This window comes from Tenrec ecaudatus, chromosome 1, assembly GCF_050624435.1.
Source record: "Tenrec ecaudatus isolate mTenEca1 chromosome 1, mTenEca1.hap1, whole genome shotgun sequence".
Lineage (NCBI taxonomy): Eukaryota > Metazoa > Chordata > Mammalia > Afrosoricida > Tenrecidae > Tenrec > Tenrec ecaudatus.
Window position 1 is genome coordinate 226,691,852 of NC_134530.1, and position 16,208 is coordinate 226,708,059.

Sequence of the window (16,208 nt, forward strand, 5' to 3'; positions counted from 1 at the left end):
GTGTGCATATGTGTGTGTTTCTAAAGCATGTGTCATTTCAATGTACTTCATGTATACAAGTGAGCGGTGTTTGCTACGTTCTTCATCCTGGGCAACCAGCACCAGTATTCCCTTGGGGAGCTTCACATGCCCTTAATGGAAGCTTGGTGCCCCCCAAAGAATGTCTGCCCCCTGCTGCGTCCCTGGCCACTTCACGGCCCTAGTAACCACCCGGACATTTTGGCCCCAGACAGTCTCCTATTGTGGATATTCCGTGTATCAGTGCAAGCGCACACCTTAATCCTTCGGTGACACTGATTTCACCCAGCATGCTTCCGAGGCGCATCTGGGCTGGGTCACAGTCCGGGCTTCTTTGTTCTTGCTCTCTGGCCCACACCGAGGGGAATGCTGTCAAGTTGGGGAAAGAATGTACCCCACCTCCTCTCCGGTTCATCAGGAAAAACCTGGGCTTTGTTGGCAATCTAGAGGGTGACCTAGACAGATGTTCCTCCTCTCTGGGTATCAGTCCCCCCAGAGTCTGGTGATCCCGGTGGCCTGGTGACACTGAGCTGTTTTCTCTCTCAGTCCCAGGGCCATCCAATCTCTGGGCAGGCTGTGCCAGCCTTCAGCAGAGAGGGAAAGCAACTCCCTGGCCAAGAAGTAGAGACAAAGTCTCTAGCCCTCTGCCCGTTTAGAGAAATGCGATTTTGGCATAGGTTCTCTCAGCCTGGGCATTGCATTCAGCCACTTCTTTCCAAACCAAAGGATTTTAAAACAAGAGGTTGAAGTTTTCTATCAAACAAAACAAGCCAAGCGGCTGATTAATAGGGTAGGTTTGCATTTCCTTTCCCGCATTCGAAAATATTTATTAAAAAACAACAACACCCCAATGAGAATATTAATCACCAGGAATCAGCTCTGGGTAGGCCTCCTTGTTCCCTATGATTTGGGGACTAGGGGAGGAGCAAGGGACAAAATAAACCCAGGCTGGGGGTGGCCCCTGGTCTCGGCAGCACCCAGACCAGGAAGGCAGGGTGCATGCAGCCCCGCTCTCCACCCGCCTGTTGGAAAGACACCTGAGACCAAGCGTTCCACGCCTGGGCTGGCTGGGGTCCCTTATGCTTAACCAGAAACACATGTGCTGCACTGGCTGGGATCGAAAGTGACACGTTCGAAAACAAAAGTGCACCAGAAATTCGCTTATCCTCACTTCCCTAATCCGAAAACTCTGTAATTCTGCCCCTCAAAGTCCCTCGGGTTCAGCTACAGCCCCCACTCCCCTCCCGGCCCTGGCCGCGCCAGGCCTCCGCGGCCCTGCAGCAGGGAGCTCTCCGGTTACTGCGACTACATGCGCCTTGTGAAAACACACCTTGGCATGCATCGCCCCGCGCCCGGGGAAGCCTTATCACCCGGACTACATAAATGTGCACAATCCAAATAATGACCCGAGATGTCAAAACAAATGAACAGGAGACTTCTGGAAGTGGCCTCCCTCACATCTCTGCCTTCCCCAGATCCTGGGGTACTATCTTGCCTTGGCACTTGACTCTTTGGGACACAGGTAAGAAGCTCCCTCAACCTGAAGTATCACAATGGTCCCTTTGAAAAGAGTTCTTGGTTGGGGCCCCAGAGCCAGGCTAGTGGCTGACACTCCAAGCTGGGCTGGACCTGGCTAGGATGGTGTGCTAGAGACCGACCTTCCTTCCTCCCGCTACCCTGCTCAAGGCTGCCAATCACACAGGGGGGATAGGGGGCTGATTTCTCCTGCACTGGAGACCCCCAGGGAAGACCAGCATCCCAATCTTTCCAATTAAGTTTTATCTCTAACAGCCCCAGGCCAATCTCCTTGCCCCAACTCTCTGACATCGCATCAGGACTGACTGGTTAGAAGCCTGTTTCTCTGATACAAAGGCAGTAAGGTTCCACTGCCTGGCCTGCTGAATTTGGTTCATTAGATGGCCGGGGAGGACCATCTCCCAAGCAGCTGCTGCAATGCTGGCAGATCACCAGGCCTGGGAGAGCCACTGAAAATCCCATGGTCACTGTCCGGGCCCTTCCCAAGCAGTGTCAATCCTACTGGGAGGACCTCCCTCAAAGGCTGCCCAGAGCCCTTCCGGGGCCACCGCTTTAGACCCAGATCTCACTCAGGACTTGCCCAACCTGGGTCAGGTCGAGAGCTAGCTTTGGGCCATGAGCACTTCTCTTTGTGTCTGGGAACTCAAACCAGTGCTGACTGGTCTGGACGTGGAAAGGGCAGTTCACCTGTTGGCATTCACTCTCTGGCCACAGGGGGTGATGTTCAAAGCCCTCAGCTGTTCTGAGGCTTTGCATTCCAAGACCCTGGGGTCAGGGAACCAGACATTTCTCTCCTCAGAGCCTCGTTTCTCAAGGACCACTTGCACCAGGAATACCTGGTGGCTGACAGCGGCATGGTGAAAACACAGACTTAGCTGTGTGACAAGCTGCAAGTCCCTCTCTGCTGCTTGCTGGCTGTGCATCGGGGTCAGAATCACCTAACTTCTCTGTGCATCTGTTTCCCTTGCTCTAGCATGGAGACAGGTACTTGCTAGGTGCCCTTCAGTCTATTGCAACCCAATAGCACCCTTACGACACATCACCAGTCCTGCACCGTCCTCTCAATTCCTGTGTGCTTGTGTCCATTGTTGCAGCCTCTGCGTCAGTCCATCTCCTCACGCACCTTCCTCTCTTTCACTGACCCTCTGCTTTGCCCAGCATGCGGTCCTTCTCCAGGGACTAGTCTCTCCTGGCAACGTGTCCACAGTATGTAAAACAAAGTCTTGCCGTCCTTGCCTCTAAGGAGCTCTCTGGCCTGCTGGCATTTGAAACATCTGTGGCACAGCTTCCGGCATCACAGCCACACACAAGCCACCACAGGATGACAAACTGACAGACAGGCGAGCATTAAAGGAGATAATATGGGGGGGGTGGGGTGTTCAAAAAGTTGGTGGGGGAAATTTCATTATCTTCCAATTCTATTTTCTCACCAGGTTTTGGAAAGTCCCCTGGTGTGGACAGAGCACCGAGGACAACATCGGACATACAGTCCACAGACCGGTTGTCATCGTCAGCTCTGATTCACGACTATCCTCCTGTGCGTCAGGGAGACCTGTGCTCCCTTGGGAGGTCCAGGGCTGCTCTTTCCAAGGCCGTTCGCCAGGCCTTTCTTCCCAGGGGCCTCTGGGGAGACACAACTGCATGTATGATTTGAACGCTCGGGCGCTCCCAATATACAATGGGTGCCTTAATTAACATTAAGCAAAACTCACTGCCACGGAGTCAGTTCTGACTCACAGTGACCCTGTCAGACGAGGTAGAATTTCTGAAGCTATAACTTTTGACCAGAGCAGAATGCCCTATCTTTCTCCCATGGAGCAGCGGGTGGTTTTGAACTGCTGACCTTTCTTTGTGCATGACCACTCTGCTACTTGGAGCCTACTCTATTCAGTGAGACCCTCCAGAGGTAGCATCTGGGAAGGTGTGTTTGCACCAGTCCTGGGTGATCCTAATGAGCAGCCAGGTCAAGAGCCCTCACCTCCCAGGAAAAGCAGCCTGCGTCTGCCCAAAGGCCACTTTGACCTTGCTCACATGGTGGGCTAAATGCTTCTGTATTCACAAGCAGATCTGGGGTGTGTGTGTGTAGGGGGGGGGCACTACCACCAATGCCCTGGTGCCCAGGAAGGCAAGGGCAAAGCTCTTATTCCAGACTCTGCAGAGACAAACAGCCCTGCTTGTGATTCCTGCATGAGGAGCTGCATCCCACCCACTAGTCAAGGTCATTGTCTCTGGCAATCAACCTCGTCTCCCTACTCTGTTCTCTCATAGTGCCACGGATAGCCTGGCGCTCTGAGGATCGCTGGACAGGTACCCATGCTCTAGACTGCGCTTCCTCCACTCTCTCTGGGGGCTTGGCCTCTGCGGCAAATCTACAGGGCCATTCCAGGGATCTCCAATGTCACTTTCCACCCAAATCCCCTAGCCTCAAACTCAAAGTGGCTCAGCAATAAATGGAATAGCACCTAAAAATTTCTGTAAAGAGTCTGTCTCACCGTGGACAAGCAAGCTGCCTCCTCAGTAACAAGAGAATGCCCCAGGCCTGCGAGAGCCCAGGCAGAAGCTTCCTGGCGATGGTGTTCAGAGAAATCTCTTCTCGGGACAGAGTTGGCCTTCAGGATTTCTGAAGTCCCTGCCAACTTAAGGGCTTGAGAGTCTCTGATGGAAGAAAGAGTTAACACACTCAGCAGCTACTCAGCCTGCCCTGGGGCACTTGGAAGAAAGGCCTGCCCATCTACTTCCAAAATTTCAGCCCTTGCAGATCCAATGGAGCAGGTTTTCTATTCTGACTTACATGGGGTTGTCATGGCAACGGTTTGGGGTTTCGGAGACCAAAGCCGCTCCTATGCTCAGCGAAGGACTGGACCAGCCAAGTGGGGCTTTGTACTTGTGACTGGTGGAGAGGGTTTCCCCACCCTCATTCCATGCCACAACCCCACCTTGTATTTAAATGAAGAATTGCCCAATGTCCTTTCTCTGTAGAGGCACCTCAGGGCGTGGTGCTGGGGGGAAGGGGCAGTACTAGGGAGTTTGCAGCGGTGGGTTTTTCTTGGCCTTCGACCAGGTGGGTGTAGTCTAGGATGGTGGGTAGCTCATGAACATGGAAGTATGTGAGCTAGCAGGGCAGGGGTAGGAACAAGAATCCGACCCTGTCCCCGTGGCAGGTGTCAAAGAATGGCCACATAGGCATTGACTGTCTGTCCTTCCAAAGGTAGGGTTACATCCCTGCCTCTCCTCTCTGCCTTGTGACCACTTCAATCCATCCAGGAAGGCAGAAGAGAGGACGATGTGACTTCCAAGGACAGTATAACTTCTGTCTTACGGGCCCACCGGAAGTGGCCCTCAGATGCCCTATAGAAATCTAACTACCCTCAGGCTATCAAACTGTGAGAATGTCCAAGACAGATGGAGAGGCCCTGTCCAGGCATGCTGCTGGCCAGCAGTCCCATCTGATGCCTTTCCTCAGCCCAGGTGCCAGACATGAGAGGAGATGCCTCCAGATGGCTGTAGCGTCTGAGTCACCACAAGCCATTCATGCCAGCCACCCCAGCAGAGGTCCGGGCATTACAGAGGAGAGACACACCAGCTGTGGTGACCCTATTTGAATCCGTGACCAGCACAGTCCAGGAACATCATACAGCGGTTGTGCTGGGTTCCTAAGCTCTGGTGTGGCTCCTTTCACGGAATGACTAACCACAGGCAGGCACAGCACGTTGAGAATCAGGGTCTGGGGGCCCACCATGGGTGAACGGCCGGCCCATTGGTTTTCCACCTGGAGAGATCAGGAATTAAAAACCCCATGGGCATCCCCTCTCTGGCTCAGGGGTCCCTCCCTCTCTCCACAGATGTCTGTTCCACCAACGTCCTGGGCCTCACACCCCGGCTCGGTTACCCCTCTGTGTGCAAGGAGGGGAGTGGGACTGTTTAGTCTGCTGGGCACATTCCTGGATTTTAAAAATAAATAGCAGATTATGAGCGGCTCAGCCTGGTGCTGTCGTCTGGCCAGGCCAGGAGCTTCTGAAGCATCCCCGGGGAGGGAGCAGACGGACGGCAGGTTGGAGAGACTGTGTGCCAGGGGTAATTTGATCCTAGAGAGGTGGCTACCCCTCCCTTTGGGGGAATGGGGTACAGAGAAGTTCTAATAGGGGCCAGGCAGCCTGTGCAATGGAGCACCCGCACAATTCACTGCCGTCGAATTGATGCTGACTCACAGCGACCCTGTAGAACAGGGTAGAACTGCCTCTGAGCTTTCAAGACTGTGTCTCATGCCTGCGATAGAAAGCCAACTTCCTCCCTTGGCTGCTGGTTCTGAACTGCTGACCTTGCAGTTTGCAGCCCGTGCTTCACCACTATGCCCCCAGGTCTCCTGGGAAACTCCAAGGATTGGCAGAATCCATGCTCCTGTCACCAATCATTCAATGATGCTCAATGCCACCACGTCTAGCATGTACACAGGTACAGGTAAGAACTGGAAACACAGGGAATCCAGGATGGATAAACCCCTCAGGACCAATAGTGAGAGTAGCGATACCAGGAGGGGAAGGGGAAGGTGGGGGAGAATGATCACAATCATCTACCTATAACCCCCTCCCTGGGGGATGGACAGCAGAAAAGTGGGTGAAGGGAGACATCGTCCGTATAAGACATGACAAAATAATAATAGTTTATAAATTATCAAGGGTTCGTGAGGGAGAGAGAGGAAAAATGAGGAGCTGATACCGAGGGCTCAAGTCGGAAAAAAATGTTTTGAGAATGACGACGGCAACACACGTACACATGTGCTTGATACAATGGATGGATGGATGGATTGTGATAAGAGTTTTATGACTCCCAAATAAAATGATTTAAATAAATAAATGAAAAAGAGGTGCAGGCTGTGTATCAGCAGTGTTAGGCACACGTGCCCTGCTTTCCTTAGGCCCATTCCACAGATGAAGAAACTGAGGGCTGGGAAAGGTAAGTGACTTTTTCAAAGTCCTAAGTCTCCTAAGGGGCCATGCCTTGAAGGGAGTCCAGCCTAACTCCCATGCCCCAGTTCTTAACCACCAGGAGAATGACCTCTCTCAGTCTTAAACAGAAAACACGCCGTTACCCCACCCCACCAAACACCCCCACACCGACAGCCTTCCTGCAGTTCCCAGGGCCCGATCCCGCCTGGATGGAACCCTTCACCACCCTGACTCTCTTTTTCCATTTCACCCTTCGCTGGATCATTTTATGCCTCTATTCCCTTTGCTAATTCAAACTAATTAAAGTATAAAATAGAATAATTGCTTCCATCCCTCCGCTCGGTTCCCATCCACGGGGAGTTCCAGTGAGGCTCCTTCTCTGGGAGTGGCCGGCCTGACAAGTTGGGTGGAAACTGGGGCTATCAAGTGTCTTTTCATCTTGCTGCTTGGCTTTCCACTTGGCCTGGAGCCTGATTTCTCCTGGACTCGCTGTCTGACTTCCATTAGACACCAAGGAGAGGGGAGCAACTTGTGTTTACACTCGTGCCATCTGTTGCTTCACTGTTGCTGGAGGAGGTGGGGGTAGGAGGAGGGTGCAGGCAGAGCCGGACAGGCAGCCTGTAAAAGAGTTCCGGTGCCATTAAAAGGATCGGGGAATGTGGCCCCAATTCCTCCTCTGGGACTGGCCGGTCTTCGATCTATTAACAGTGCATTAACACTGACTTGTTAGACAGTGGCACTAACGACCCAACAGTTCCGACTAGTCCTATTTCCTAATTGCATTTAATTAACTCTAAAAGGGTGGCGGGGAGGTGGGGGCAAAGAGCTATAGAAGTGTGTTCTAGATGTGTAGGCGATGGAACCCTTTCTGGGCAGAACTTGAGATCAGGGTTCTTCACTCATCACGTGTCTCAAGCCCCAAGGGGGATCTAACCCACCAGTTCTAACCCACCAGCCCTGCCCCAAGGGGTGCCACTCTGGCTGGGGCTTCCAGAAAGCTGGTAACTTCGGAAACCTTGTGACACCGTTTTATAGGGTCTCGCTGAGCTGTCCTTTAGGGATTCCACCACTCTACTCTATGGCAACACGTGTGTGGTTGAGGACAGGCCGGAGGACAGTATGAAGAACTAGGAGAACACACTGCTCAGGTAGGTACTGGGCAGTGAAGTGACGAGAGGCCCGTGGGAGGTACATCCTCTGGTTTCAACTTGCGAAGGGATGGAGTCTAGCCTGTCAATGTGATCGCAGCTTGATGACCTCACTTGGAGGCACCATGAAGATAAATAGCTCACCAGCGGAGGTCAGATACACACAGACTCTGCTTTGTCTCCCTGCTGACAAGACACATGGAGCTACACTAGAGCCCTGGAGCTAGAGGAGCCACATGGAGAGGCTGAGATGTCAATGCTGAGATGCTTCCACTGCCACTGGATCCACAAGACTTCCCACCCACTGGCCTGTGATCTTCCTGCATTCAGTGTCATTGCGTGTGTTGCTTGAGTCTGAAGAGGAATTCATAGATTGGTATCAGACATATGGGCAAATAAAGGACTTATGGACTTGATCTGGACTGAACTGGGAGGCTTTCTTAATGTACAATTGTTTTTGATATGTTCTCTCTTACACACATGAGTATCTCCCTGGATTTTTTTTGACAGTCTACCCGGACTAACACAAAACCTTACATGGTTTGGGGAGTCTTCCAGAACCCCAAGGTAGGCTTCATCTTGCTGCCTCAAAATGAGAATACACTTGTGCCGCCGCAGCCAATGTTCCGAAGAGTTCGCCCTTCACCCAGCCGCTCATCTGGCTGACATGGCCTCACAAAGGGCTGGTTCTCTTTTGGGTCCAACCTTAACCCTGTCTATTTGGCTTCTGGGATTGCCTTCTGGAGAAGAAGAGCCTTATACGGATCATTTCTCTCTTTAGAGGTGAGGAACCTGAGTCCCTGAGAAGTTAAGGGCCTTGGCCCAGGTCACCCAGCTCATTTGAGGTGGGGCAAGACCAAACCATAGGCTTCTTGGCTCGGCTTCGAGCCTACTGGCTGTATCACCTGCTGCTCATCTTCCCTCTCCTCCCTCTCACCGTCTCTGAGCTGGGGGACCTGAGCATGCATGCGCAGGGCAAATCTCCCTGCACTCTCACATTCTGGAATACTGAAGGCAGGAAAGGTGGCTACTGAGCCTCTCAGTGACTCTTGACACACTGTAGTCAAGAGATCGGCCCTAGGCCACTCAGATACAAGGTAGATTTGAAAGGGATTCCAAGAAGATTCAAAACCAGAGCTTCTAAGAGTCGATACAATTTCCTTCATTTTATAAAGGGCTGTCGGTGCCTCACGCTCCCTGTGACCTCAGAAGCTGCCCTAGAACTCAGGTCATCTGACTTCTTTTTCCCTGACTCTTTCTGGCCACACGTTTCTTTTACAAGGTCCAAGCTGTCTGTGACAACTCCCAGCTCCCCGCTGCTCAGCTTCAGACAGATGGGGCTCCTGAGCTGTTCCTGGCCCTCATTCCTGGACTCAGTTCCTGGTTAAATCACCTGGCTACCCATTTCTACAGAAATTACAACTCTCCAGGTGACAGACCTCAGAGCTCCACCACAAGTCCCCCCTAGACTTTGCCCCCTGATCAGAGCTCCACCTAGCATTGGAAGTGCCCCTCCTAATATCTCACCTGACAAGAGAGCCCAGGCAGTAAACCCAAATTCTTCTTCTATCTGCTCACCATGACTGACTATAATGGCACCCCTCTGCCAGGCACAGCGAGTAAAAAGGATCGGGCAGATGAGGCAGAAAGTGAGGAGGGCAGTGAGGTTAAATACCCATAAGTGAGGTGGACACTTGGCTTGGCCCCTCTATGTGCTCAGGGGCAGGGGGAGCCATAGTTTCAAAAGGTCATTGATTCCCGAAGCTCATTCATCAGCCTCGGGCTCTGACCCTCTCCAGTAGCCTCACTTTGAATACAACTTCAAAGAGCACCCAGTTGAGCAAAAGGTCTGCTCCTAAAATATATGCCGTTGGTGTCTTCTCACCACTATTCCATCGTCAGTGGATCCTTCTATTTGCTGTCTCAGTATGTCTACCCTCATTGGATTCTCAGAACCTAAGAAAGAACTCTTCCCCAAAGCCTCTTGCCTGGTCCCCTACCATACATATCACCCACTCCCTGCTATTGAGTTGATTCTGACTCACAGTGACCCTATAGGATCAGGTAGAACTGCCCGCGTCTGTTTCTGAACCTGTGACTCTTTCCAGGGTTAGCCTATTCTTTCTTCCACGGCGTGGCTAGTGGTTTCAAACTGCCGACCTTGTGGATCACAGCCCAACATGTAACCAGGACTCCTAGTGTCTTGAAATGTCACGTCCAGTTGGCCCTTGAACAAAGTGCACACTGGATGAAGTGCATATCACGACAAGTTTAGCGGCTCTCTGCAGCCCTTGAGCTTGCTGCATGAGCCGAAGGGGGAAGACCCCTCCTGAGAGCGGGTCTGCACAGTTCCTACCTCTGTTGTTCAAGGGTCGGCTTCAAACTGTGCTCAGGTTTTCAACAGCGTGGAGGTCAGTGCCCCAACACTGACACTGATCAAGGGTCACCTGTCCAAGGTGGGCCTATTCAATCTGGACCTATTCAATTCCTCGGACTCTCCACCCGCCTGGCTAGGTAGCAGTCTAGTCTTCCACTCTTCTATCTGCAGAGGCGTCTGAAACGGAGCTCACCATGTGTGAGCATGGCGCGACATTCTGGGGAGTAGAAATGGATGGCAATGCTTTTCGTTTGGCTGCAGATGAATTGGATGTGGGGTTGTGGTTGCTGTTGTTAGTAGGTATTGTTGGACTGTTCTCGATAAGCAGTTCTAGTCTTTGTACCTTTCAAAGGGACTTTCTGTATTAGAAAGGATAAGAAGAGAGAGCAAGAGCGTTTATGCAACTCAATCTGATATTGCAGGTGATATTACACATGTCTCTGTCTCTCATGCAATTGTAAGCAACTTGACGTCAACAAGGAGGTCTGATCCATTTTGATAGTCCCCTCGTACTTTGTTCCCAATGATGGTGCCTAGGAATGGGTTCTTTTAGAGCTCACCGACTTTCTTCTTGGAATGACAGGCCAGTGTTTATTTCAAGACTGTCTTTTCCACTCTAGATTAGACAAAGCCTCTCCCGGCTCCGCCATGTTCCCATCTGGATCTATTTATGCAAGGGCCACAAGAAAGGAAGTAGGAAAGGCAGGTGGGTTCAAGAGTATCTGCATGTAATTTACATGCAATTTGCATATGATTTGTGTCATCTCTCTGAAAGTAATTTCCAATTTAGCACTGCATCACTGCTTCTCCTAATGGTATCATGTGCCCACTTGCTTCGTCCCTACTCCTTCTACTCTCCTCTGTCCTACTGGTCCCTATGAAAAGAAGGAAGGCCCAGAGGACTCTGGGAAGGGTGACATTGATCACAGATACCCTGAATCCTTGCTGAGTATTATGAGAGCGAAAGCTGCCTGGAGCTTCGGCCTCCAGCCCCCTCCTCTAGCTGGAGTCCGTGTCCTTGGCTGCCAAGACTCATCCACGACCCATTTTCCCCGTTGGCCTTCATCAGACCACGTTTAGGAGAATGCCAAGACCAGCCCTGCGGCCTGACAACCGGCTGAGTGAATGGGACATGCCAGCCTTTCCTGTGGTCTTTGCTTGGCTTTCGGGACTTCCCATCATCAGTCTCTTTTCTGCCACTCTGACTCTCTCTGCAGTACCTTTCTCTCTGCTCTTGCATATTGGGAGCAAGTACAATCTGGGCAAGCTGAGGACATGCCTGCTCCACTCAAGAGGGCAGGGGCTTGCTCGGTTGCTACGGGGTAGAGGGTCAGAAATCTATTTCACAGCGGTTTCTCACCAACTCTGCAGGCAGACCTGCAGCGTCTCTGAGGTGGCCAGCTCCTACCCTGCACCAGTCTAAGACTCAGGCCAAGATTTCTATCTCCTTGGGGGGCAGGGGGTGCCCTATCTAGGGTCTGTCTCTCTCAGGATTGGGCCCAGCCTGAAGCTTGGATTATTTACACCACTTTGGCTCCCTTGAGCAGCAGACTCTCTGGGCCCAAGAGCAGTAAATCTACCTCCTAATCACACCAAGCTGCTCCGTGCAGTCTGGCCTGTGCTTGTGGGGCTGTTCATCATGAGCTGAGACAGAGGCGGTGGCCTGGAGAGAAGCCTCCGGGAAGTAGCTGGACCCGTTGGCTTCTTCCTGGCTGTCATCAAAGCCCCTGGGAGCTGTGACTTTGCCCGAAGGCCCCTGTGCAGGCAGCAAAGTGGCCTCTCTTGAGCAGAGGCCACAGGTCATCTGCTCCTTTTAGGGTCTGGGAAGGTGGGATAGGGTGTTGGCACTTACCTGTCTCTCGGACATGACGTACAGGTAGCGCTGGTCAACAGAGAAAGCCATGTCTCGGAGGATGGGGCTCCCGTCTTTGAACACAGAGACCATCTCATACTGGACCCCACCATGGGGGGGACCATCTGCCCGAATCTGCAAGAGAAACAGGGGTGTCTTCAGCATCTACACACAGCATTCCCCTATAGTGAGCAGCCTCATCCTGGACGATGACAGGTGTCTTCCCAGCGAAAAAGCCCCTCTCCCCAGTGGCCACTGTAACCTAGGCTGCAGGAAGACAGAGATGCTACGTGTATCAACAAGTCCAGCTTCCACCCAGAGGACTCCCTCCCTAAGCATCCTGAATGTGCTGGACCTGGGGGTTCTGACCATGGGTCTCTTTCTGTGTGTATACACCTGCCCTTTCGTATGCTACTTCCTGTTTCTATTTGGTTACTCGTATGTCCATGTACACACAGAGTGGCGTAGTGGGTTACATGTTGGACTGCTTACCACAAAGTCAGCAGTTCAAAACCACCAGCCATTCCATGGGAGAAGGATGAGGCTTTCTACTCCCGTAAAGAGCTACAGTCTCAGAAATCCATAGCACTAATTGAACTCTGTCATATGGGGCCACCATGAGCTGAGTAGACTCAATGGCAGTGAGTTTGGTTTTTTGTAATATAGTTAATCTTATGTCCATGTACACATATTTATCATCTCGTGTGATGTGTGTGTGCATGTGAACATGCTTATGCACCTTTGGTTGTGTGTCAGGATGCTCACCATCTGTACCCTGCTCTTGTTGCAGGCTGGTAAGAGGGAATGTCAGAACCATCATAGTAATGAACCATCAAGAAGCCTGGGCACCGAGAGAATGAAACATTTGAGGATCCCAGGAAGATTGCTATGTGCCCCAAACCAATGTTCTCCATGTCTGCCAGCCTGTCCCACAAGACAGCCAGGAACCCCGGCTCATTCTCTCTGGTTCCATGCCAGGGTACTGAGTCAGAAAGGGCTTGGGAATCATCTAGGCCAGTGCTCAGGGCCCCAGCTGCCCCCTTAGACTCCTCTGTGGACTCTGGCAAGCTGTGACCTTGGACCCATTCATTCATCATCATCTCGGTGGTGGGACCCAGGCTTCTTTCCTGTTCAAAGCTTCCCGGTGGATGTCACACAGGGCAAGGGTGAGAAGCTCCACTGAAGTCAGTGGCTCTGAAAGCAGCCTCCATCACAATCATCTGGTTCAACCACAGGGCAGGACCCTGCCCCCAACATTTTGGATTTAGTCCCTACCATAGTCCCTGGTGATAATAATGACGGTGTGTGTGTGTGTGTGTGTGTGTGTGTGTGTGTGTGTGTGTGTGTGTTGAGCAGCACTAATCTTGTCTAGGATGCCCAGGGTGGGGCAGATAGTTAATGCCCCCAGGATGCTAATGGAAAAGCCATAGGTTTCAGCCCACCACGAGCCATCTTAGAAGGCAGGCCTAATGATCAACTTTTGAAAAGCCAGTCATTGAAACTCCCAGGAGACCATTCTGTTCTCACACACACACGAAATCACCATGAATTGTGGCTTGACCCAAACCACGGTATTTTTTTTAAATTTATTTTTTTAAACAATTTATTAGGGGCTCATACAACTCTTATCACAGTCCATACACATACATACATCAATTGTATAAATCACATCTGTACATTCTTTGCCCTAATCATTTTCTTTTTTTTCTCCTCTTTTCTTTTTTTACATTTTATTAGGGACTCATACAACTCTTATCATGGTATTTTTAATTGTCTCATATTCATGTAAAAGTTGGACAGGAATAAGAAAGACCGAAGGAGAATGGGTGCTTTTGAACCATGGCACAGGAGAAGAACATTAGATACACCACAGCCAGCCAGAGGGACGAACAAATCTGTCAGAGGAAGTATAACCAGCATGCTCCTTAGAAGGAAAGATGGTAGAACTACATCTAAGGGAGACCCAGTCCCTGGAGGATACCTTCTTACGCAAAGTCAGTGACAAAGAGCGAGACCCTGGTTGGGAGAGATGACACAGAGGCTGCGACAATGGGCTCAAGCACAGGAAAGACTGTGAGGGAGGACAGGGCTGGGCAGTGTGGTACTCTGATGTGCATGGGGCCACATGAGTTGGAACCACCACACAGGACCGAATGACAACAGAGGACATCCAAAAACTGATGGTCATGAGTTGTTGGTTTGAATGTGCCCCCTGCCCTCCAGGATTTTGGACCAGCAGTTGGCTCCTAACATCTATCTTTTCTTTCTGTCTTTACCCTCCGGTCATCATCTAAACACGCTCTAATCCAAATCCCACCTCCTCCATGGGCTCTGGAACCAGGAAGCCTACTACCAACCTCTCTGCGTGCACCAACTGCTCCCCACCCAATACCCTTTTTCCTAGCACACGTTTTGTCCTAGGTTGATAATGCATTGACTTGCTCATTAGACGTGTACTAGCTAACATGTCTTGACCATCGGCTTGGATTGTTCTCTTAATTGCTTCACACATGTATAAGCCCTGCCAACATTTTGAAGGCAGAACTGTGTTTTCTGTGTCTCTTCTTAACCTCTGATGATGAAACCGGGGCTGGAAGCATCCTCATGCAGCTGGTGGATGATAAAGGAGAATGCTGGAGGATGCTGGTGAAAGGGCTCGAACTGTGAACACGCAGCCTGGACCCAGAGGGCCAAATCAGCGAGAGGTCAAAAAGCATTTGCTCTAGAAGATTTAAAAGCCAAAGCTTCCCTTCACTTCCATTCCTTCCCTCTGCCCATGCCTCCCACCACACAGAGCTCCTGAGGGCAGGGACCATGATGGATTTGAGTGGCCATGCTCGGTGCCTGATGCCACAAGACGCATTCAAGGATAGCTGTGTTTTCAGCATTATTTACTGTAGAGTTGGGGGAGCAGGTGTCAGGGCTTCCATTATTTTGCTACTGTGGTAGTTACATAATCTGCTGTCCATTTGAAACTTAAGAGGGAAGAGGTGATTTAGCCTGTCAATTTGGTCGCAGCTTGATGACCTCATTTGGAGGCACCATGGAGATAAACAGCTCATAGACATGCTTGCTGACAAGGCACATGGGGCTACATTCGAGCCCTGGAGCTAGCTGGAGGAGCCCCTGACAGCGCTTAGATGTCTGTACTGCCACTGGATCCACAGCACGTTCCACCCACTGGCCTATGATCTTCCTGCATTCAACATCATTGCATGTGTTTCATGAGACTAAAGAGGAATTTATAGATTGGTATCAGACATATGGGCTATTATTGGACTTATGGACTTGATCTGGACTGGGCTGGGCTGTTTTCTCAATGTTCAATTGCTCTTGTATCTAAAGCTCTTTCTTAGACACATATGAGTCTCCCTGGATTTGTTTTTATAGTCTACCAGGACTAACCCAGCTACCCTCCTGAATTCTAGTCTGTCCTACAGGGTCAGTGTGAATGGGAATCCTTTGAGGCATTCAGCAACAACCCTCCTTGGCCTGTGCAGATTTGAGGGCCCTGAGGTAGGGCATGGCCTGCACCCAATGGGCAGGGCTCGGCTGGGGTTGGATGGGAAGGAGACCCTGAGCTCCTCATGGAATGAGAAGCTCTGGCCTTGGAGTTACCAGAAGCAGAGAGAGCGGATTCCTCCCTGCGGACCTACTGCTAGACTCAGGCTCTGGAAACAAGGCGTTGGCATCTTGGGCGAGGAGGCCTTCTTCTCTTCCTCACCACTTTGGTGGGGGACTTGTGTGAGGGGCTCTTGCTTGAAGATAAGGAGGTGACTTCAATGAAGCCAAGTACAATTTCTCCTCGTTTCTTGTCTCTATCTCCGTCCTTAGAAATTCTCCTCGTCTTACCCTGTGGGCTGCCTTGTCCTCTTCCTCCAAGCTCCACTCTCATCCTTCTCCTGCCGAACTAGTGGCTCTCGGGTGCTCACCGCTATTGCATTGGCTGCCATGACTCTGGGGTGGGCCCCGGAACCCTTTACTTCCCTCGATGGGCTGTGATTTGCATGTTTAACAGTTCAAAACCACCAGCAGCTCCAAGGAAGAAAGACTGGGCTTTTACTCCCATAAGCAGTTAGAGTCTCAGAAACCCACAGGGGGTCACTAAGAGATAGCATTGACTCGATGGCAGCGAGTTTGGGTTTTACCATAGAACAAACTTATCACTGTATAGTTTCCATAAGGCTCATGCCTGAAGGATGGAGTAGAGACCCCGCTCAAATACAGAATTTAACATAGCTATCACTTCATGTTGGGAGCCCTGGTGTCGTAGGGCGATACGCATTGGGCTGCTAACTACAAGGTCGGCAGTTCAAAAACACCAGCTGCTC

General features: G+C 51.2%; 1 protein-coding gene across 1 annotated transcript in view; it reads right to left on the bottom strand.

Moving 5' to 3' along the window:
• The window catches only part of PLXNA2 (plexin A2), a 254,704-nt gene that overhangs the window by 129,177 nt on the left and 109,319 nt on the right, over positions 1–16,208 (bottom strand). The window contains exon 4 of the mRNA XM_075529818.1: positions 11,878–12,012. Within this exon, the coding sequence (XP_075385933.1) occupies positions 11,878–12,012 (135 nt within the window). The remainder of the gene's footprint in view (positions 1–11,877; positions 12,013–16,208) is intronic.